General features: G+C 45.6%; 2 protein-coding genes across 7 annotated transcripts in view; one reads left to right on the forward strand and one right to left on the reverse strand.

Moving 5' to 3' along the window:
* ZNF835 (zinc finger protein 835) overlaps positions 1-3,494 on the forward strand; it is a 30,833-nt gene extending 27,339 nt beyond the window's left edge. The window contains exon 3 of the mRNA XM_007998276.3: positions 2,958-3,494. The gene's annotated coding sequence lies outside the window, so the exon portion shown is untranslated. The remainder of the gene's footprint in view (positions 1-2,957) is intronic.
* The window catches only part of SMIM17 (small integral membrane protein 17), a 68,297-nt gene that overhangs the window by 10,454 nt on the left and 33,474 nt on the right, over positions 1-24,369 (reverse strand). For 2 of the 6 annotated variants that reach the window (XM_038006401.2, XM_073015868.1), the window contains 3 exons: positions 13,482-13,541; positions 10,980-11,046; positions 1,389-1,650 (listed from right to left, as the gene is read on the reverse strand). In XM_038006401.2, the coding sequence (XP_037862329.2) occupies positions 1,389-1,650; positions 10,980-10,982 (265 nt within the window). In that variant the 5' untranslated portion in view covers positions 10,983-11,046; positions 13,482-13,541. Of the gene's footprint in view, positions 1-1,388; positions 2,963-10,487; positions 10,540-10,979; positions 11,047-13,481; positions 13,542-24,369 lie in introns of those variants that run through there. The other 4 variants (XM_073015867.1, XM_073015869.1, XM_007998269.3 and 1 more) reach the window with 3 other exon arrangements.

Here is a 24,369-nt window from a genome sequence, read left to right on the forward strand (position 1 = left end):
TCCCTTACCTGTCCAGTAAGTAAGAGTTCCTTCTCTATAGGCAGAAACTGAGTGAAGGAGCAGAAGAAAAAGCCACGGAAGTAAACCAGGATGAGGGAGGCTTCCCCAGCTTCCAAAGAACAGACACTAGTGGAACATGTCCCCACAGTCAGAACCTTAGCGTCCTTCTCATCCCTAAGCTGAATAGACTGGGCAAATTCTGGCATTTTCCACTCTTCCTGCACCTGAGCCCCAGCCAGGAGCTCCAAGCCTCACTAGCAGAGCTGGCCTCTGTTATCCACGCCTTCTGTCCCAGACCTGCTTATCCACCTGAGGAAAAAGACAGTGCCTCGTAGACGATACAAGGCTCAGCCCCTTTCTGCTATGGGGTGCCATTGAGATATCAGCAAATGGCACTACCCTTTATCCATCTGTTTGGGCCCAAACCCTAAAAGTCATCGTGATACCTCTCTTTTCCTCCCCTTCCCCACATCCATCAGCAAGAACTGATTCCTCCTCCCAAAGGTGTCCCAAATCTCTCCACTTACCCCACCTCTCTCTCGGACAGTTGCAGGAGTCTCCTAACTGGCCTCCCACCTTCCATCCTTGACTTCCTAGCCCTACAATCCATTGTCACGTGCTGTGAGACTCAGGGTTTCTCAAACTTGGCACTATCGGCATTTGGAGCTGCACCATGCTTTGTGTCAGGGGAGGGCCCGTCCTGTGCATGGTAGGATGTTTATCAGCATCACTACTGGCTTCTCCCCACCAGATAACAGCAGCATCTCCACAGTTAGGATAACCCTAAACGTTTCCAGACACTGCCAAAAATCGCCTGGAGAGGAGAGGTGGGGTATAAGACCATGCCCAGTTGAAATCCACTGAGTTAGAGGAATATTTTTGAAATGCAAATGAGATCATGTGTTTTTCCCCTTCAAATCTTCCAGTGCTTAAAAATTGGGGTATTCCCTTTCTTGCCCTCCCTGAGAACCCTGCAAGCACCCCCATGAGAATAACCCTGAAAAATCCTGCTGGAGACACATGACCTGTCCTCAGCACCACCAAGCCAGCCAACAGCCAGCACCAGCAGACATGGGAGTAAAGCCATCTGAGATCGACCAGTGGCCTCACCAGCTCTCTGAGGCTGCACAGACAAGCACAGGCAGGAAAAGCATCCCCTGAAGGCAGGTCAAACTTCTGACCCACAGAATCATGAGCTGATACATGATTGTTGCTTTAAGCATCTAAGTTTGGGGATGACTTGTTACACGGCAAAAGCTGACTGACACAGTGCTCCACGAATAGCTGTCGAATGCATGAGTGAAGGAGTGAATGTTTAGTCTTTCCCTAGGCTCTGCCGATTCCTTCCCCTCCACCCACTCACCTCCCAAAGGACCCGTGCCCCTCACCTTTCTCATCACTGTCATGGCTGGAGGCCCCAACCTCCACAGCCTCCCAGTCCTTGGTGCAGGTGGGATGGGGAGGCTTCTCCCAGGCCCGGCTCTCCCGAGGCAGCAGCGTCTTGGTCCTCTCGGGCTCCAGCAGCCCCCGCGTCTGCTCAGGACTGAGACTCTGCATCGCCCCAGGAGGAGGTGAAGCTTCTGAGACAAGCTTCTCTTTCTCCTCCCGCTCCGGGGCCCTCTCTGGTTCCCCAGGCACAGGGTTCAGAACCTGAGGACTGACGAACATTTCATCATTCAGTGAATCGTTACGGAGGGCCAGCAGGCGCTAGGCACGATTCTAAGCATTAGAAATACAGCAGTAATCAAGTGGAGATTCCTGCCCTCCTGGGGCTTACATTCTAGTAGGGAGAGAAAGAGACAGGCAGGGAACAAATAAAGCACGCAGCAGGTCAAACGGTAGAGAGCACTCTGGAGACAAAGCTGGAAAGGGAATGTTTGTCATGGGCAGGTACATGCAGACACACACCCTCACATACTCACATATACATACATACAAACATAAACATCCACACATCCACACAGACACAGTCACATACACACACTAACACACACATACACATACACATTTACACACTCACACTAACACAAACATACACACATTCACACATACACTCACACACACATACACACTCATACTCATATACACACAACCACACATGCACCTAGACACAGTCACATAGGCACACACACTCATACCCACACACATACACTCACATACTCATACCCACACTCTCACATACACACACACGATACACTAACATACATATACACATACACACTCACATTCACACATATACACAGTCACATACACATATATACACACACTCATACACATTCACAGACACACTCACACCTCACATACATATACACATACAGTCACATATACACATGCTCAAACTCTCACACACACTCATACACTTACATTCACAGACTCACACACACTCGTATGCATTCACAATACACACACACACATATGCCCTCACATATACATGTATACACATACACACACAGTCACATATACACATGCTCAAACTCACACACATACACTAACACATACACACATACACATACACTCATACACACATTCACAGACACACACACTCACATGCATTCACAGTCACACGCCTCACACACATACACGCATACACATACACAGTCACATATACACACACTCAAACTCACACATACACACTCATACACTCACACTAACATATACACACACATACATATTCACACATACACTCACACACTTCTCACACACACTTACATACATTCACACACACAGTCCACATCCCAAAGCATATAGAGGGGGTTTTAGAGAGGGTTGCCCCTGGAATCCCTCTGGCTATAGAGAGAAGAGCCCTAGTCTTCACAGCAGCCCCCCACGGCCCCAAATTTCTCCTTGGTTGTCACAAAAAATGATGCATTCACCATATGGGGGTTAAAAGTCTTTTTTGTTTTATTTTATTTTATTTTATTTTATTTTATTTTATTTTATTTTATTTTTTGAGACAGGGTTTCGCTGGTTCCCAGACTGTAGTGCTGTGACAGGATCTCGGCTCACTGCAACCTCTGCCCCCCAGGTTCCATGGATTCTCCTGCCTCAGCCTCCTGAGTAGCTGGGATTACAGGCATGCACCACCATGCACAACTAATTTTTGCATTTTCAGTAGAGGTGAGGCTTCACCACGCTGGCTAAGCTGGTCTCAAACTCCTGACCTCAAGTGATCTCCCCACCTGGGCCTCCCAGTGTGCTGGGATTTGCAGACATGAGCCACTGTGACCAGCCTCAAAAGCCTAATTTTAAATGAACTATTATTTAATATCTGTATTCTATATAGTTGATCAACCTGAAATTCAGGTGGTTGTTTGCAAGAAGCTATCTAAACTCTAAGGACTTATAATTATGTAACCCTTTGCCTTAAAACTCTAAAGCTGGTTCATGCTCTTGTTTTAGGAAATTGTATCATCAATTTTGTGTGTGTAACCCAAAGACTATCCTTGTGAATAATAACTTTTAAAAAAAGTAAATTATCTTGGAGTGAATGGAAAGCTTTGTGAGCCTTTTTCTCTTTGCTTAGGCTTATGTAAATAGAAATTGTTCTGTCAAATTTTAAAATCATGGGGCAGACACTGTAGATCAAGAAGAAGTTTGTGACTCAACAACCAAAACCATGTAGGGACTATGATGTTTGGTCTCAGATTAAAAAACTAAATCATCTGTGAAAAGAAAACTTTTTTTAAAGAAAACCAAATTAATGTGATTATGGACTGGGTATTTGACTACCCCAAGGTATTATCGCTGACTTTTGTTGAGTATGGGAATGGCTTTACGGATAGATAGGGAGAGGTCCACCTTAGCTTTTAGAGGTGCTTTTGTAGTACGTAGGGGTGAATTGACCTGATGGCTGAGATTTGCTTTAAAATACTCCCATATGCAGCCATAAAAAGAATGAGTTCATGTCCTTTGCAGGGACATGGATGAACCTGAAAGCCATCATTCTCAGCGAACTAACACAGGAACAGAAAACCAAACACTGCATGTTCTCACTCGTAAGTGGGAGTTGAACAGTGAGAACACATGGACACAGGGAGGGGAACATCACGCACCGGGGCCTGTCGGGGTGGGGGAAGGGGAGGGAGAGCATTAGGACAAATAGCTAATGCATGCAGGGCTTAAACCTAGATGACAGATTGATAGGTGCAGCAAACCACCATGGCACATGTATACCTATTGAACAAACCTGCACGTTCTGCACATGTATCCCAGAACTTACAGAAAAAAACAAAAACAAACAAAAAACAAACTCCCGCAAAGAAAGACCACACAAGAAAATGAGAAATGCCGAATCTGGGAAGTTGGTAGACGGTGGTTCACAGTACTATCCTCGCACTGAACAGTATGTTTGAAATGTTTTCATAATAGAAAATATATATGTTTATATGTGTATATATATGCAGGATGTCTCTCTTTTTCTGCATTACCAATCCACATTTCTGTCTCCTTCCTGCAGCGGGGCGTCTCACATTTCCCTAGAACCCAAATTCAAGCTCCTCATTTCCCCAGACCCCTCTGCCCACTGCCCCACTCACAGCACTCCCTCCTCCTGGGTCCCCCGCTCTCAGCCAGGACTCCACCGTCCTCCCCAACAATCTCTACAGGACTCATCTTCGACTTGCCTCCGCCTCCCCTGCCACATCCAATCCTTGGCCAAGTCCACTTCCTCTTGCCTCAGAAAATACTCTGCCCTCCTGCCTGATGCCCAGGGTCCGTCCCAGTCTGCGTTTTTGTTCCCCTGGATAGAGTGACCTCCACCGTGTTCATCACCCTGCCTCCTGGGGGTCCACTCAGCCCTTTGACCATGGATCCTGCTCTCCGCTCCCCTGCCGCCAGCTTCAACCTCCTCAAGACCCCTCTAGTTATGAGATTCTCAATGCCCAGGAGTGGGCACCACTGTCCCTGCATGCTTTCACCTCCTAGACAGTCCAGGTGGAGATTTCAGGCACAGCCAGGGATCTCTGACACTGACTTCCAGGGAGAAAAAGCATCTCCTGCGTCAGCCCCTGTGATCCTCCGCATTACCTCAAAGAGAAAGTCTCTGTTGGGTGCTCCTATGCTTTTAGCATCTCTCTCGCTGAGCTTCCTTTCTAACAAAGGGAGAGCAGCTTCAGGCCAGGCAGGCAAAGCAGCCAGCACAGAGCTTCCCCTCAGTAAGAAATAAACATTAAAAGTGATACTGGCTTTCCCTTTGCAACAGTGATCCAAAGTTTGCCTTTGAAACCCACTGAGGTAGAGTTTTAAAGCAGGTTGACTCATGCCTGCTGGTGGACGTGTCTGTTGGCTCAATCACTTTGGAAAACTATTTGGCAACATCCAGGAAAGCTGAGCAGAGGTGCACCCTGGGACCTGGTGATTAAACCCCCCGACACTTAGCCAGGAGCAATGAGAACCTGTGTCCGCACACACACGTGTGCGTGAATGTTGATGTCTGCTGTATTCATAACCATTCATAAGAGTGCAGTGGTTTATATGCATAGCCAGAAGCACTCATAGGCATAATGAAAATGCTAAAAAAGCAGGTGTTTATCAACAGGATAATGCAGACATAAATTGCAGTTTATGCATTCAGGGGAGTACAGCTCAGTAATGAGAGGGGCCAACAAAAGGATACAGGTGGCAACATGGGTGAATAGAATATATATATATTTAAATAAGCAAATATATTTTAGTATATAATTATTTTATATAAATATATACTTATAAATATAAAAAATAAATATACTTGTATTATAAATATAAAAAATATATTTGTATTATAAATAAAAAATATATTTGTATTATAAATATAAAAATATATATATTTATATTATAAATATTAAAAATATATTTATATTATAAATATTAAAAATAAATATATTTGTATTATAAATATAAAAAATAAATATATTTGTATTATAAATATAAAAAATAAATATATTTGTATTATAAATATAAAAAATAAATATATTTGTATATAAATATAAAAAATAAATATATTTGTATTATAAATATAAAAAATAAATATATTTGTATTATAAATATAAAAATAAATATATTTGTATTATAAATATAAAAAATAAATATATTTATATTATAAATATACATTTTCAAATATGTTTATGTACATTTATATAATTTACATGTAAATATGTTATAAATATAACATGAATATTATAAATATAATATAAATATAAAGTTATAGAAACAATTTCATAATATAGTTATAAATATAATATATTCATACCATAAATACAATACATGTATGTTAAGTATAAAATTGTAAATATATTTATATTATAAACATGTAAGTACATCATGCGTATATGTATGTATGTGACTGAGTGAAAAAAGCCAGATACAGAGAGCACATACATGTGATTTGACTGAGATACAAAACGTCTGGAACAGGTCAAAATGAATTGGTCTCAGTGGAGTCAGAACGGTGGTGGTGCCGGGCCGGCAGACGTGAGAAAGGCTATGAGGAGCTTTCAGGGGTTGCTGGAAATGCCCTCTATCTTCCTGAGTGGTGGTCACCAGGGGGATTTACTTGTGCACCAATTTATTGAGCTGTACCTTCGCCCCACTGTACACTTCGTGCACATCACTCTGTCTTTTTTTAGATCTTACTTAAAAACTGAAAGAAAATAAAAATTGCTGAAACTGTATGTCACGTGATTTGTGGTTATATGTGTGTTTCAATATCTCAGTGTTTAGGCAGGTTGGCTTTGGGAGCTGCATCCTGCACGAACTTTGTTGTGTTGTTTAGACCCAGCTCAGCGGCACCATCAGCACCACTGCAGGTCTTTTATGAAGCCGTGACCTAAAGAGCCCTGTGGGTGTTGCGTGAGTTTCCTACCGCTGCTCTGACAAAGGACCACGGACTCGCTGGCTTACAGCAGCTCACATGGTTCTTAGGGTTCTATAGGTCAGAGGTCTGAAGTGAGTCTCACTGGGATAAAACAAAGGTGTGGGCTGGGCGGTTCCTTCTGGAAGCTCTGGGGGAAATCGTTTTGTGTCTTGTCCAGATACAGAGACCACCTGCTTCCCTCAGTCCATGGCCCGTCCTCCACCTTCAAGGCCAGCAGTGGCCATTTGACTCTCCCATTGCAACCCTCTGACCCTGACTCTCCCGCATCTTTCGTCCTTGTTTTTTTGTTTTGTTTTGTTTCTTTGATTGTTTTTAGAGATAAGGTCTTGCTCTGTTGCCCAGGCTGGAGTGCAGTGACATGAACATAGCTCACTGCAGCCTCAACCTCCTGAGCTCATACAATCCTTCTGCTTCAGCCTCCAGAGTAGCTGGAACTACAGTCGCCCATCACCATGCCCAGTGTCTCTTCCATTTTTAAGGAGCCTTGTGATTACCTTGGGCCCACTCAGACAATCCGGGATCTTCTCTCCATCTCCAAGCGAGCTGACCTTAATCTCATCTGCAGCCTTAATTCTTCCTTGCCAGGTAATCCCACACATTCAGATTCTGGGGATTAGCACTTGGACATCTGTAGGGAGCTAGCATTCTGCCTGTCACAGGTACTAACATAAAATTGTGGCCGGGCACAGTGACTCACTCTTGTAATCCCAACACTTTGGGAGGCCAAGGCGAGTGGATCAGCTGAGGTCAGGAGTTCGAACTAGCCTGGCCAACATGGTGAAACCCCATCTCTACTAAAAATTCAAAAATTAACTGGGAATGGTGGCACACACCTGTAATCCCAGCTACTCGGGAGGCTGAGGCAGGAGAATCACTTGATCCCAGGAGGCGAAGGTTGCAGTGAGCAAAGATTGCACCATTTCACTGCAGCCTGGTCAACAAGAGTGAAACTCTGTCTCAATAATAATAATAATAATAATAATAATAATAATAATGTTAGAAGAAAAAAGAGGTAATTTAAAAAATAGTAGGTAAGTGTTTGCTAGTACAGGTGTTGCTAAACGGATAAAATACTCAGGACAGTGGGGAAAGAATGACAGCAGTTAATAAAATGCTAACTGCTGCCTGCATGGCTGAGTAGTTATGAGCCAGGCATGGAGATGACCACACAGGTGTGAATTTCGATTTTGCCACATATTTCCCATGTGGCCTGGGGCAGGTCACTTTAACCTCTCCAAAATTCAGTTTGCTCATCTGTAAAATGGGGAGGTGATAACAGTGACAGCTACCTCATAGAGCTGCTGTCTCCACCTAGACAGACACGATTTAATACATAGTGTAAGTACCTGGTGAATGGAGGAACAAAAGGGTGTTCCTCTATCCCAGCCTCAGCTTGACCTCCTTGCACAGGCTTCTAGAAAGTCCCCCACCTGTCAGGCCAGAGCTTCCCCTTCATCTCTCATGGGACCCTGTGCGTATCTGCCACCCATGAGTGCTTGAATGAATACAACTTTTCCCAACCATTTCTCAGCCAGAACTTCGGGCCAAACCTGTGCGGAGTATTGGGTATGTGAAGATGAATTTGACATCCTTAACAGCTTACATTCTCCTGGAGGAGAAAGGTAAGCAAGCAGACAGGACCAAACCGAGCACAGACCCAGCATTCCAACAGACAGAAACCCCAGCAGCAATGATTGGAACTCACGTGCCTCCAAGGCTCGGCAGGTAACACAAATGGGACAGGAAACGACACGAATTAATAAATGAATCCGCAGGCGAGGTGGCTCACACCTGTAATTCCAGCACTTTGGGAGACCAAGGTGGAAGGGTTGCTTGAGTCCAGGAGTGTGAGGCCAGCCTGAGACCCAGTCTTTACAACAATTTTTAAAAATCAGCCAGGTGTGGTGTCACGAGCCTGTAGTCTCAGTTACTGGGAGGATCCTTCGAGCCTGGGAGTTCAAGGCTTCAATGAGCTAGGATCGTGCCACTGCACTCCAGCCTGGGTGACAGAGCAAGACTCTGTCTCAAAGAACAAATCAATGAATCAATCAAGAGTACTCTTTTGCTGTGAGTTTTCTACACATGAAAATTACATATAGGTCCAGAGAAATACTTCCCTATTGTAAGGTGCCCATGAACAAACGGCAGCAGATGTATGGCATGGGAAGAGATGACGGGGGCCGTGGGGAGTGCAGCAAAAGAGAAATCAGGTCTCCTGTCTGAAGAAGCAGCACCGTGCAACTCAGCTAATGTTTGCAGAGCAAACGCTTGGGACTGATGTCGCCCATCCTGTGATTTCTCAAAAGAAGACTGGAAATCTGTATTTTCAGATGGCATTTTCTACATTTCATGATGTCAATAATTATTTCCAGTGTTTAACAGGAAGACACCTGTAGTCAAATAGCACAAGTTGTGGGGTTGAATTAGACCCTGGGGTTGCCCATTTGCAACCTCAGTGTGGGTTGGGGAGTTTGTTGGGAGTGAGAAGAGGAAGCTGCCTAGATATTTTTCAGGGGAAGAAAATTCCTACGGGACGTTCATGGGAAAGAGTGTTACGGAGTACCATCAGGGAGTTCTGCTTTGTTTATTGCTTTGGGGTTTTGTTTTGCTTTGTTTTTAATGTGAGACATAATTAATCATGGATCTAGGTTGACGGGAGGGGACGGCATGGAAAAGGAGAAAATGCAGGCAAGCGGGGTGACAGATGGGAGAGACAAGAGCCATCAGGTCAAGGTCAGGAGAAGCTGGATCTGCAGTGAATGGAGGAGGAAGAAGGAAAGGGGATGAGACAGAGGTATGGTGGGGGGGAGGGGATTCACACTCCACAGCCTCAGTGTTCTTGGTGAAATAGCAAACAAGTCATCCCCTGAGAGGATAGAGACGCAGTCACAACAACGACAACCAGCAACCACAATAAAAGCAATAACTATATCGGCAGTGTTTCCTGGAGCCCAGGACTCTCCTTGTGCCCAGTCCTGCTGAGCACTGCGAATCCCTTTTCTCACATAAAGCTCGCCATGCTTCTCGCTACAGACACTATTATGTTTCCATTTGACAGACAGGGAAGTCCCTTGATCAAAGCCACTCAGCTCAGAAGAGTGGGGGCGGGGCTGCAGCACCTGTTTGCTGAGAGCCTGCGCTCCCACCGTTGCAGGGTGGTCCACGGGGACCCAGACGGACACACGACGCGAACACGCACAGGTGCACACGCGGGCAGGTGCGCTGACACCCAGGGGGGAGCGAACATCGACATGGGGTCCCCGCGAGACAAGCGCACGTGCCCGCACCGCCCCACGAGGGTACACAGACCATCAATGCACTCTCAGTGCAGGTCTGGGCTCCCCTCCTGACGCGGAGGCTGGAATTCACCTGCAACCCCAAACCAGGACACAGACCGCCGCTGTGGAAAAACAGACGCGACCCCGACAGACCCCGGCCCTCTCCCACCAGACCGGCTTGGAGACGCCCCCCTCCCCGAACCCCATCCCTGGAGCGGCTCTGCCCTTCACCCCCACCCATGCACACACACACTCTGCGCATCCACACTCGCGCGCGCGCCTCCCTGGATCGCCGCCCGAGCCCCCAGCCCCTTTTCTCCGCCTCCTTCCCGCCCGCGGGGGTCCCTCGAAGGACTCACCCTCCCCAACCAGACCCTGTCTGGGCTCTGCAGAGCTGGCGCCGCACTGACTGCGGCTGCGCAGACGCGGAGGCTGCGGGGGGGGGAAGTGGGAGGTGGGAGGTGGGGGAATTGGGGAGCGTGGGCGGCCTCCTCCCATCCTCCACCCACTGGAAGCCTGCACCTGGAGGGGCGTGGGGAAGGCAGTGGAGGGGCCGCAGAGGCCGTGTACCCGCGGCGTGGTTGCAGGGGGGTGTGGTACCGAGCTGGTCCATCCCCAGCTGATGGGCACGTACGTTATGTTCGAGGTCCCCTGCGACAGATGCCCCAAGGCCAGCGGCTTTGCGCACGCCCCCCGTGGTTCTCCAGTCTGCAAACCGGGAGTCCGGGTGGGCGGAAGGGAGAAGGAGCTGGGGCAGGGGGTGGCAGCCCGGGGACCCTGAGGCCCGACCGCCTGGGGCAGCGGCTGGCTTTGCCATTCGTTACTAGTGAGTCCTCGGGTGTGTTACTTACCATTTCCGTGCCTCGGTTGCCCACGCTGTAAAGTGGGAATAATTATGGTTACCAAGTCCCAGGATTTCTGTGAAAGTAAAACAATAATAACAATAATAAGTAATACACGTGCAGTTCTTACAACAGTTCCTAACAGCTGCTATTATTATCAATGACCGTTGTTGTTCAAATATGCAATTGCAGTGACTACAGCCAAGTTGCTCTCATGGAGGCTACATTAAATTTTTAAAATTTTCGACAAAGCCATAAGTAGGGGGAAAACGGTGTGCCTGCGTAATCTTAGCTATATTCCCCTGATTACTAGTGAGGAGAAGTAAACTCACATGTTTTTGAACAGGCTTATTCTCTCTTCTGCGAATTACCTGTTTGTCTCCTCTCGGCATTGCTCTATTTGTTTATATAGCTTTTACTTACTGATTAATAGGTATTCTTTCTATAGTCTGCACATTAATTGTTCGCCTGTTACTCTCTCTGTGGCAAATATTTTCTCCTGGCTTCTCCCTTATGTTTTTATTGTGTTTACACAGTGCCTGAAGTTTTGAATTTTAATAAAAATCCAAGATATCCTTTTTATTTTATTTTATTTGCTTTTAACGTCTTAAGATGCCCTTCCTCAGCCTTCTATCCCTTCTCTCTCTCTCTCTTTCTCTCTCTCTCTCGCCCTCCACCCCCGACCCCATCTTTTTGAGACAGGGTCTCACTCTGTCACCCAGGCTGGAGTGCAGTAGTGTGATCATAGCTCACAGCAGCCTTGAACTCCTGGGCTCAAGTGATGCTCTTGCCTCAGCCTCCTGAGTAGCTGGGACTGCAAGCATGTGCTACCACACCTGGCTAATTTTTAACTTTTTTGTAGAAAGGGGGTCTCACTATGTTGCCCAGGCTGGTCTCAAACTCCTGGCCTCAACTGATCTTCCCGGCTCAGCCTTTCAAAGCACTGGATTACAGGCATGAGTCACTTCACTTGGCCTCACCCTACTCTCATAAACAGGTTTTCCTGGATAATCTTATATTTTACAGTCTTATTTTATATATTTATTTTGTTTGAACCTTCTGGAATTTTTTTGAATGGTATGAGGTATGGATTTAACATCCTTTTCCAAATGGATAGAAAACTGAATTACCCTGATCATTCAGAAAAACAAAAATAACTCTCGTTTATCCAAAAAATACTATAAGGAAAGGCCTCTTGTTAATATTATCTCATTTAGTTCCAACAGCCCAAAGTGGAAGTATTATTATCGCCATTTTACAGAGAAGGGAACTGAGGCACGAAGGAGTTAAATGAGTTGTGTGAAGGACACACAGCAAGATTGTGGAAGAGCTGAGATTGGGTTTGCCTAGGAGTTTTCAGATAGGTTATGTAATTGGGAGGGGAAACTTCCTTCATTTCTATGTTTAGGAGATGAGTTTCCTGCCATTCCTAAGATAGTTCAGAATGTGCAGAGAAGAGAGATGAACTGTCAAGAATTAGACATTTCATCCAATCCTCATCACTTCCTTTGATAACAAGGTATTTAGTACAGGAGACCAGGGGAGCTGCCCCAGGTCACAGAGTCGTGAGAGGGTTAGGAACCAGGCACCCAGATGCAGATCTAACCATGTACTAGCTGTGTAACCTTTGGAAGTGAATTAACTCGGTCTCCGTTTCCTTACCTGCAAAATGGGGACAATAATATTTTCTACTTCATAGGGTTAGTGTGAACATCGTATAAGTTAATACATATGCCTCCTAGTTTCGAGTGCTCAGTAAATGTCACTGGTTTGTCATTATAATTATTGAATAGCAGGTCCTCAATATGGGGAAAAATCTCCAGTTATGACCCTCATAGTCCAGATGAATTATGGTTATTTCAAAATGGACTCAAGTTTTTCCAAAATCTATTTGGAAAAAGAGGTTAAATCCTTACCCCAGAATTCGGAGGGAAGGATTTTTTTTTTTTTTTTTGAGATGGAGTTTCACTCTTGTTGCCCAGGCTGGAGTGCAGTGGTATGATCTCGGCTCACTGCAACCTCTGTCTCCCGGGTTCAAGCGATTCTCCTGCCTCAGGCTCCCGAGTAGCTGGGATTACAGGCTTGTGCCACCATGCCTGGCTAATTTTTGCATTTTTAGTAAAGATAGGTTTTCTCCATGTTGGTCAGGCTGGTCTTGAACTCCTGACCTCAGGATCCACCTGCCTTGGCCACCCAAAGTGTTGGGATGACAGGCGTGAGCCACCGTGCCTGGCCCAAAGGAATGTTACTGAGTGACCCCTTAGAGGTGATTTCTTCCTGAAACAGAAGAAAACAATGAAGGGAGAGTCCTGTAATCCTATTTTATGTCTTACTTTAATGTTTCTCAAATTTCAACTGCTCAAATATCCTTTTTCAATGTTTGCCCTGTTTCTGCAGCAATGAATAATATCTTCATGATTGCTTTCATTTCCACATAACATCCCTGCATTCCTATTTACTTAATATTTGTATTTAAAATGAATTTGTTTTCTAAAACCATTTAAGACGTACCTGTAAATGGAAACTTTACAGCACTCCTATGAATGGAAAACCAGTTTCAAGTGCCATAACCTAAAAGGGAAATAAAATCACGATTAATAAATTGTAGCTACATGCCACCACTAGGTGTGGTAGATTGAATTATTGGGTCCAATTCTTCATTATCCTGGTGTAACATAACACATTCTCTGTCTTGCCATAGCCTCATGGCAAGTCAAGGGGTGGAGTACAGATGTGTTATGCTCATGGGCCTTTTCCCTTTGTTGATTGTGCTTTGTGTACTTTCACTGTAGTAAATCGTAGCCATGCGTATGACTGTGTGCTGAGTCTCTCTTGAGTCCTCCTCCCAGGAAAGCATCAAACCTGAGGGTGACCTTGGGGACCCCAACACAGGCCTCAAACCCTGGACCACAATTTTATCAGGAGGTGAGTGCTGCTGACACCTTTCTGGGGCTCCATGACTAGCCAGGAAAAGAAAAATTAATGCAGGGCTGAGAATTAATCCACTCATTCATTCATTCACTCATTCAACTAATATTTGTTAAACAACTGCCATGTGAAGATGCTGCTCCGGGTAACTAAGGCAACTGATGTCTGTGGCCTCATGGAGCTTACATTCTAGTGATGAAAACAGACAACATCAAGTAAACCAATAAGTGCAAAATGAAATACAGTTTGTGCTAAATTCTATGAAGTACTAAATTCTGTGAAATAAATCACTGTGATAGTAACTTTGAAGCCAGTTTAGATGGGGATGGTCAGGAAGGTCTTTTAGAAAAGGTAACATTTTGAGCTAAGAACCATATGGTGGAAAGGAGACAATTCTAGTTGAATCCACGCTAGAATGCGCTCAGCACCATGGACAGAGCACACCAGCGGCAAAGGCCCTGAGGAACCAACAAGGAGGTGGTGTGGCCAGTGCCACCAGGAAAGTGTGAGTGTAATGGGATGTAAGATAGAGAGGCGCCCGGGCGCGGTGGCTTACGCTTGTAATCCCAGCACTTTGGGAGGCTGAGGTGGGCAGATCACGAGGTCAAGAGATCAAGACCATCCTGGCCAACATGGTGAAACCCCACCTCCACTAAAAATACAAAAATTAGCTGGGCGTGGTGGCGCGCACCTGTAGTCCCAGCTACTCATGAGCCTGAGGAAGGAGAATCGCTTGAACCCGGCAGGTGGAGATCACGCCATTGTACTCCAGTCTGGGCGACAGAGTGAGACTCTGTCAAAAAAAAAAAAAAAAAAAAAAAAAAAAAAGGCATCCAGAGTCGTGAAAGCCACAGGAAGAGCTTTGAATTTTATTGTAGGTGTATTGGAAAGTAGTGGAAAGTACTGAGGAATGGTGTGATAGACTGTGTTTTACATTTTCCAGGGGTCACTGAAACTGCTGTGTGGGGAATGCACTAGAAGGGGCAATAAAATAGGATGATCAATTAGGAGGCTCTTGCAGTAAACCAGGTGAGAAGCAACGGTGGCCTGGAGTAAGGCAGTGGCAGTGAGGATGGAGAGCAGTGGGTAGATTCAGGATTTGCTCTACAGGCGGAGCTGAGCAAACTCACTAATGGCTGGAGTGTGAGGTGTGAGAGAACAAGAGGAATCAAGGCAGACTTCCGGGCTTTGGGCCTGAGCAACTGAGTGCCCTGAAGTGTACTAATTGGGATCAAGTTTATTTTGTGGGGAAAATCCAGAGTTCCCTTTTGGGCATGTTAACTGTTGGATGCCTGCGTTTCTGAGGTCAGTTCTAGAAGAGCCTGGATTACCCGAATAGCCCCACCAGAGCCTCCAGGGGTGAGGGTTGCAGTGTGGGCTCAGAAATCAACACAGAAGAGCGCCTACGTCTAGCACAGGTGGTGGCGAAATGACACTTGTTCCTATCCACGTTGCAGAACCAGTCCAGCAGGGCTCCCCTGATGCTGGGATAGTCCAGACACACGCTACCCTGAGAGGCTGGGAGGCTGCCCGTGGTCTGAACCATTCTGGCCTGAGCTGCCCGGGGCTCTGATGGATATTAGCAGGGCTGTCCGTGGTGCCGAACCATTTTCAGCAGGGCTGTCCTGCCAGGCTTGGGCTGTCTGCGGTGCTGAACCATTCACATCACGAGTTGCCTTGGGGGCTGTCCGTGGTGCTGAATCTGTCTGGTATGAGCTGTCCGCAGTTCTAAACCATTCAAGCATTAGCGTTCGGTGGTGCTGACGCCGTACACAGACTAGCAGAAGAAAATTTTTTTCCCTCCTTTAAAGAACCCATCCGCCTGGGGAAAGCCCTGCTGTTGCCTGGAAACAAAGATCTCTGGGCTGTGGAGAGCATGGGATGAAAGCAGATGAGGGCAAGAACTGCAAAGTCATTTTTAAGTGACAGCTTTGGTTCTTAGGACAGCATGGCCTGACTACAACCTGATTGAAATTATTAACATGAAGTTTCCCAAACAGCTCTGAAGAGGGGGAAAGTACAGAAAGGAAATTCAAAGAAACAGATGCCCAGGATTCAGGCTGTTGGTTATTCTGTGTTGGGAGAAGCAGTGGAGTGGGGAGGAGAGGACTATATAAGTATATGTGAGTTATTGGCAAAGCCCTATTTTTTATGTTGCAAGCTGGGGTCACAAGAGGGATGTTATTGTAGATTTACAGAAATGTAGCATGGCTACAGTTTCTCATGCTTCCAAATACAACCAATCACATACATTGTGAACTGTGACTGTTATTTTAGTGTCGCTTTAGCTGGTGAATAGACACACCCATCATCTTTTTGTCAGGGTTAGTCTTGAATTATGTGGGTTTTGAATTGTACATCCTCTGCAAGAGTGAGTCCTTCACAAAATCAAACCTCTCTTGAATTGTTGAATGGATGAATAAGTATTCTTCCCAATGATCTGGTCACTAGAAAAGGCACAGCTTCCACCCTCACTCAAGAGACAGACATTTATAAAGCACTCACTATGTGCTGGACATTGCAGGTGACACCCAGTATATCTGAAGCATATCCTCTATGCCTAATAGGATGATATTCACAACTCTTCAAGGGCCAGAGAACTTTGGGGCTCTGACTTTGAGCTCTTTGTTTACCTAGAACCACTGTGATATGGCTCTTCACTATCTTTCTATTATATTCTCTAATGAAGTTGCTGCCCCAGTGAGTTTTGATATTTCAATTTCTCAAAATAAGTTGGAGTTCATTACGTCATGAATATTTCTTTTTGCTTACTGTCTGCCTTGTTTCTAAAATGGTACAAACCCATGATGGTAGGGGCTGTGTGTTTCTAATTTACCTCTGAGCCTCCAGAACCTGGAACATGTCTTGGCACATACCAGACGGCCTATGAATGTTTTGAAACAGTCGAATGAATGAAAGACGGTGTTTGTAAATGTAAACTATCTCAATGTTTTAATGCTGATAACTCATTAAAAGGAAAAGGAGTGACCCAAACTGTGCTCATCCGTTGGCAGGATGCAGTCTATGATCTGCCTGGTTGAGATATCCGAGATCATAGACCCCTGCTGAGCAAGACTCTGCCATAAGACCACTTCATGGGCCAGTGACCTGTTGTTCTATCCTCTAATACATCTGCTGTGGCCCATGAGACAGGGTTCTGTGGCACCAAGCAGGGATTCCTATCAGTAGGGACCATCCCACAAGGAGAGGAATCTATTTCATGCTTTTTGACAACTGCAGGGAATTAATCACACTATGTGGATGTACCTCATTTATGTGACTGTCTCCAAATGGTGATCATTTGGGAGCCTCGGATCCCCTTGGGCAGGTCAGCTTGGAAATGGCATATCCAGGATTAAACTCAGAGCAATATGTCCCCAAAGACCTTCTTGTTTCACTACTACTAAAAAATTTTCCATTTATTTAAGATGGGGTTGCAGGGGGAAGAAGTATGATTGAAATGGGAAAACTCACCTTGTTATTTAAAACCTAGAAGGATACAGTTACTTGGCGGTGTATGGGGTAAATCATACAAGGGCAGTGAGCCGCCAAGTCTGCTTAGAGAAACAGGTTCTCCTAGCCACTTCCAGCCCACAGGGCTTTTCTGCAGTCTCGCTAGAAAAATGATTCCAAAGACAGAATCACTACACATCAAGTAACATTTATTGAGAGCTTAATGTGTCCTCACCAAGTTCCTGTTGGTTGGGTGTTGTTATTATACTCATTTTACAGAACAAAATAGATCATTGTGGATGGATATGAAAAGGTCTCCAAGACACATCATTTCATGTGCGGGGAGCAAGTTGCAAAACTACAGATGTAGTCTGACATGAATTATGTGAAAACCCAACAACACATAAAACAATGTTGATATTTTCTGTGGGCACATAGATACGTGTAAAAAGTCTTCACGAGTTAAAAACACAAAAGGTATTTAAAAGAAAAAATCATAAGATTATCAAGTTTACCAAAATTACATTTGTTCTTTCATGATTAAAAAAAAAAAGCAGTAATAATATTAAATGATTACCACATCCAGACAGTTTGTGAAGTCTCTTCAAATCTCAGCATGGCAAAACTCAGAGATATTTATATATACATATATATATTGCTAGGGAGTCCAGCTTACAGGAAGTGCTCAATATTTTATTATTTGGGGACCAGGACTAAACAGGGTGAATCTGGTATGTTTGGTCAACCTCAGGATGCAACCTAATTTTTCTTCCTATCATATGTCATGAATGTGATGATTTTCCTTTCAAATGTATTGCTTATAAAACAAAGAAGTTAAGAACTTTGTAAAGAAAGAAGAAGAAAAGCCAAAGATATGAACAATTGTAAGACGCATTTCAATGTGAGAGATATTAAAATGTAAATAACTAACAACTCAGCATCAATAAAATATGATTTACTGGCAGGGCGTGGTGGCTCACACCTGTAATCCCAACACTTTGGGAGGCCAAGGTGGGCGGATCAGCCAAGGTCAGAAGTTCGAGAGCAGCCTGGCCAACATGGCAAAACCCTGTCTCTACTAAAAATACAAAAAACAAAGCCGGCATGGTGGTGGGCTATTGTAATCCCAGCTACTTGGGAGGCTGAGGCAGGAGAATCGCTTGAACCTGGGAGACAGAGGTTGCAGTGAGCCAAGACTGCACCATTGCACTCCAGCCTGGGCATCAAGAGCAAAACTCCATCTAAAAAAATAATAATAATAACAATTTACTTATCACAACCTATCCAATAACAATAGTGCATATCTCATAGTATGCAGATGATAGGCATTTGGCATTGTTATTATGGAATGGGTAATAGTAACCAGGTTCATTCTATGTATAAGAAAAGTGAAGCTGAGGATCAATGCATACACACACACCCCTCAAGAGAATTCTATGCTCTCTCGTCCTCTCAAATCCCTGCTCAGTCACGTGCACTGGCTTCAGCTGGCTTGCTGGAGGACGAGATGCCCAGGGAGGAAAGGGGAGTTATCTTGGACAAAGTTATTCTGGACCAGGCAGCCCACAGCTGACCACATTTGAACACATGAGGCCCGCTGAGGCCAGAACTATCCAATTTAACTTAGCCCAAATGGCCACATTCATGAGCTAATCATGCTTGTTATTTTAAGTCACTAAGTTTTGGAGTGGTTTGTTACACAGCAAAAGCTGACTGATACATTTTATATACACAACTGATAATCAGCAGAGAGCACTACTACTGTTACACTTTATATACACAACTGATAATTAGCAGAGAGCACTACTACTTCTATATAGGTTGTTAATTTATTGAAATGTTTCTGTGAAAGTCGGTAAATAGCTGCTCACTGAAAGCCCCTGAAGCCCCCTCACTTAAAGAAAACACAAATAAGACACATATTGTTCTTTGTTTGTTTTGATTTAATTCTGTAATTCAGAACTCCTACCATATTCAAATATTCAACTCATTTCTCACCCAGCTGAATCCTGATATATTTGGCCAGTCTTCTAAAGATGGACTCTTGGGTGTTGCCAATTCTTCTAAGCAAAGCATCAGTGAACACTTGGATGAAAGGAGAATGTCTTCCTTAGATACCTATGTAACTGTCTTCTCTTTGCCAAGTGGGTCTCTGCTCAGATGTTACCTTCTTAGAGTGGCCCTCTCTGACCACTGAAGTTGAGGTGGCTTCCGCCTTCACTCTCCATTTCATCCCATTCTCTGATCATACCCAGAAATTAGGAGTGGTGGTTCCATAAGGCAAAATACTTTGGTATGTTCATTGCTGGGTTCCCAGACCCTGGAACAGTGCCTGGCACAGAGTAGGTGCTCAGATGTTTGTTGAATGAATGACTCCCTGCTCACCCCCAAAGTTTCTTATTTCTTGGGATTCCTACTTATCAGAGGGCACAGAAGTTCTGAGTATTTATATATTAGGTATTCACTCTCTTCCTTTTCTCACTTTCTTTTTCCTTAAAACAGCTACTCACCCACCACTAAGGGGGAGAGAAAAAAATAGCTCAGGCTCCTTCCTGACCCAAATTTCTCCTCCTCCTTTCCACATGCATCTGCTCACACCAACCTCTCTGTGCTACATTGGATCAACAATGAAAAATGCCAACTTCACACCTACCTCTTCCTTCCCTCCATTTCTTTCCACCTCTCAATCTCTCTGTAAAACAGGTGATCAGCTATAAATAAACATTTACATCCCTGTAGGCATCTCTTAAAAGAAACTTGCGCCCAAAAAGATCCCCTTATGAATTTTCATGCCTTGAAAAAGATTTACTGGGCAAATGAGTACATGTCACAAAGGAAAAGGAAAATCTATTGAGCCTCATGGGGTGGTGCTGGGGAGGAGGGAGTAGATGGATGGATATAATTTCTAATATTTCTCCCTGGTCTTGGTAGACAAATAAGCATCAGGGAAACTTGTTCTGATAACAGACATGGAGCTTGGTCATACTTAAACCTTACATCAACCTTAGGAGGTGATAATGAAAGTATTATTGGCTGGGTGTGGTGGCTAGCACCTGTTACCCCAATGCTTAGGGAGGCTGAGGTTGGATCATTGCTCGAGCCCAGCAGTTCGAGACCAGCCTGGGAAACATAGAGAGATCCCATCACTACAAAAAAATTTTGTGAAAAATAGCCAAATGTGGTGGCACACATCTGTAGTCCCACCCACTGAGGAGGCTGAGGTGGGAGGATCACTTGAGCCCAGGAGGTTGAGGTTCAGGCTGTAGCGAACCATGATCGTGCCATTGCACTCCAGCCTCAGGACAGAGCAGGATCCAGTCTCAAAAAATAAAATGAAAGTATTATTATACTGATAATGATAACAACACATAACAAAACTTCCCGTGTGTAAGTACTGTTCTGTTTTTTTGTTTGTTTGTTTGTTTTGTTTTGTTTTTTTTGAGACAGAGTCTCACTGTATTGCTCAGGCTGGAGTGCAGTGGCACGATCTCAGCTTACTGCAACCTTCATCTCCTGGGTTCAAGTGATTCTCACATCTCAGCCTCCCGAGTAGCTGGGACTACAGGTGTGCACCACCACATCCAGCTAATTCTTGTATTTTTAGTAGAGACGGGGTTTCACCATGTTGCCCAGGCTGGTCTCGAACTCCTGACGTCAAGTGATCTGCCCACCTTGGCCTCCCAAAGTGCTGGGATGGCAGGCGTTAGCCACCACATCTGGCCGTTAGCCACCACATCCAGCTGTAAGCAGTGCTCTAAATGCATCATTGTGTTACTTCACTTCTTTTTGACAACACTATAAGGCAGATACTATCACTATCCCCAGTCTACAGATAAGGAAACTGATGCACCAGAGAAACTAAGTCACTTTTCCAAAGTTCCTCAACAGAGAAGTGGCAAAACCAGCATCTGAATGCAGTAGTCTGTCTTCTGGAAATGGCAACATGATGTTGCTACTTACACTTCATTGGTTGGAAGCTAGTCACATGGCCACACCTAGCTGCAAGGGAGACTGGGAAATGCAGCTAAAATGTAAGGGTTCTAGCACTATGGAAGAAGGAGAGACCAGATATTGGGGAAAGATGAACAGTCTCTATGCACCCACCCTGGATCTGAAAAATCAGAAGATCTGAAAAATCAGAAGTTTGCAGTTATTCCTCAGGATGGGTCAGGGAGTAACTGAGATAAGTGTTCTTATACATTGGTGGTGGGATTACCAACAAAGACATTGCTCTGGGAAGGTGTGTCAGTTAGCTATGGCTATACAACCAACTATGGCAACATTTAAAAGCTCAAAACAGAAACAACCATTATTTACTATAGTTCATAAAGTTACGAACCAGCTAGACAGTTCTGCTGATCTGTCTTTGGCTGATCTTGGCTGGAGTTGCTCCCATATCTGTCCACAGCTTGGACTGTGAGCTGGGGGTTGTGCTGGCTGGCCTAGAATAACTTTGACCAGGATGACTTCCCCCATGGGCCTGTCATCCTCCAGCAAGCTAGCTCAAGCCAGTGCACATGGCTGAGCGGGGACCTGAGAGGAAGAGAGAGCACAGAGGTTTAGCCTCTGAATGGACACACATCTTGGGGTTTAGCCTCTGAATGGACACACCATCACTTGTTGGCACGGTTGGTTTCCCGGAGGCCTCCCTCCTTGGCTTGTAGATGGTCGACCCTCTGTGTGTGTCTGAATCCTAATCTCCTTGTAATTACACCAGCAGATTGGATTAGGGCCGGCCCTAGTGACCTCATTTGACCTTGATCACCTGGGTAAAGGTCCCATCTCCCAATACAGTCACTGTATTGGGAAGCACTGGGGTTAGGACATCAGCCTATCAATTTGGTGGGGAGCACAGTTCAGCCTGCAACGCTCACCAGCCCAGACCCCTTCAGAGCTGTGCTCTCCTATTGGAGACCTAAGATTGATACAGTGGAGTTGGATGCTGTGTTGGATCATAAATCCCATTGGCTTTACTTTCTATTATTATTATTTTATTTTATTTTTCCATAAGTTACTGGGGTACAGGTGGTATTTGGTTACATGAGTAAGTTCTTCGGTGGTGATTTGTGAGTTTCTGGTGCACCCAGCACACTGCACCATATATGTTGTCTTTTATCCCTCGCCTCCCCCTCCCACACTTCCCCCCAAGTCCCCAAAGTTCATTGTATCATGGATTCACCTTCAAAACCTACCCAGAATCCATTACCTTCTCACCACCCCTGCCTGGTCCCAGCCACGCTCACCCCTCGCTGGGACAATTGCAGGGGTCTCCCCACTTTGCCCTTGCTCTATTCTCCCTGCCCCCAGCCTGTTCTCCACACAGAAGCCCTTCATGTCCCTCCTCTGCCCATAACCCTCCATGGCTCCCACCTCACCCAGTCAAGCTGCAGTCTTCACCCTGCCGGCCAGCGCCCCTCCTGATCCAGCCCGTTTGCTCTCTGTCCTCTCGTCACTCTGCCTCAGGCATGGGCGAAACCCCAGGCCTCTGCCCTGGCTCTTCCTTCTTCCTGAGACACTTTCCCCCATATCCCTACCCAACCTGTCCTGCCTCTGAGTTTCTGCTTTCCTGTCTCCTCCTCAGAGTGCCTTCCCCCTCCACCTTCTTAAATCTGGAACCTGCCCTGACCCTCCGCATAGTACCCTCCTCTTTCTGAGATATTTTCTCCACGGCTTTAAAAAAATTGTCACTTCCCAGAAGAACATCAACCCCACAAAGGCAGGGGTTTTGTAAGTCTTCTTCACAGCTGTTTCTCCAGCCCTTAGAACTTTATCTGGTTCAAACAGGCACAATCTGTATGTCTTCTAACATAGTTTATTCCAACACAGTCTGTATGCCTTTGAATATAACTTAGCCATGGAGGGTTATGGTCAGAGGAGGGACGTGAAGGGCTTCTGCATGGCGAACAGGCTCGGGGCACAGAGGATGGAGCAAGGGTGAGGCGGGGGGACCTCTGCAATCGTCCCAGCAAGGGGTGAGCATCGCCAGGACCAGGCAGGGATGGCAGTTTATTCTGTTACTGTCATGGCTCAGATTTGCCACCCCACACACCTGGGAATTTAACCTTTTATTCCTGTACCTGATGTCTACATGTGCTGGTACCACCCTGGGCTTTGGGTAGCAGGGAGGGTCAGCCTCTCCTCAAATTCTGTGTTTTCTTTTTGGGCTGCTGTAACAATATCACAGACTGAGTGGCTTATACACAACAGGCATTCATTGCTTACGGTTCTGGAGCCTGGGAAGGCCGAGGTCAAGGTGCCAGCAGATTCAGTGTGTGGTGAAGGCCCATTCCCAGTTCATAGATGGAGCCCTCTTGCTGTGCCCACACATGGAGGAAGGAGTGAGGGAGCTCTCTGGGGTCCCTTTCATAAGGGCACCAATCCTATTCATGAGGCCCCACCCTCATGACCTCATCACCTCCCAAAGGCCCTATCTCCTAATACTATCACCTTGGGGGTTAGGGTTTCAACATGTAAATTTTGGGGAAACACATAAATTCAGACCATTGCACCTTTCTTCCAGGGTGTGGAGTTGGTCCTGGGAATTGGCTGACCACCTACCAGAGACTGCACTTCCCATGACCCTTTGCGTGCAGGAGAGTGCAAGGAACACTGCTCACCAGTGGAAGGAGAGGAGAGCTATGTGTCCAGAAATGGCTTGGCCCTCCCCGGTCTGCTGCCCAGATGCCTACTTGAGAAATTATGGGCTCAAGATGGTGGAGGGAGCTTGGATCCTTGAGTCACCCCATGGAGTAGATCCTCCTGCTGAGGGACAGCAGCAGAATCAGACTGATGCATGAGGAATACTTTCCAGCATGGGATGTCTCCTGGTCTCTGGGGCTTGTTGATGCATCCAATCCATGCCAACCAGCACGAGGTCTGCAACCTCACCCGGAGCCTCACCCCTGTGCATAAGATGCTAGGACCATCCCCAGGTACCAAGTGAGCTCAGCGAGCACCAGCTCATAAGTGGTGGAACTAGCAGCTGGGCCCCGGATTCCCTGACCCCAGACCCCACCTG

The sequence above is a fragment of the Chlorocebus sabaeus genome, chromosome 6 (assembly GCF_047675955.1).
Source record: "Chlorocebus sabaeus isolate Y175 chromosome 6, mChlSab1.0.hap1, whole genome shotgun sequence".
Lineage (NCBI taxonomy): Eukaryota > Metazoa > Chordata > Mammalia > Primates > Cercopithecidae > Chlorocebus > Chlorocebus sabaeus.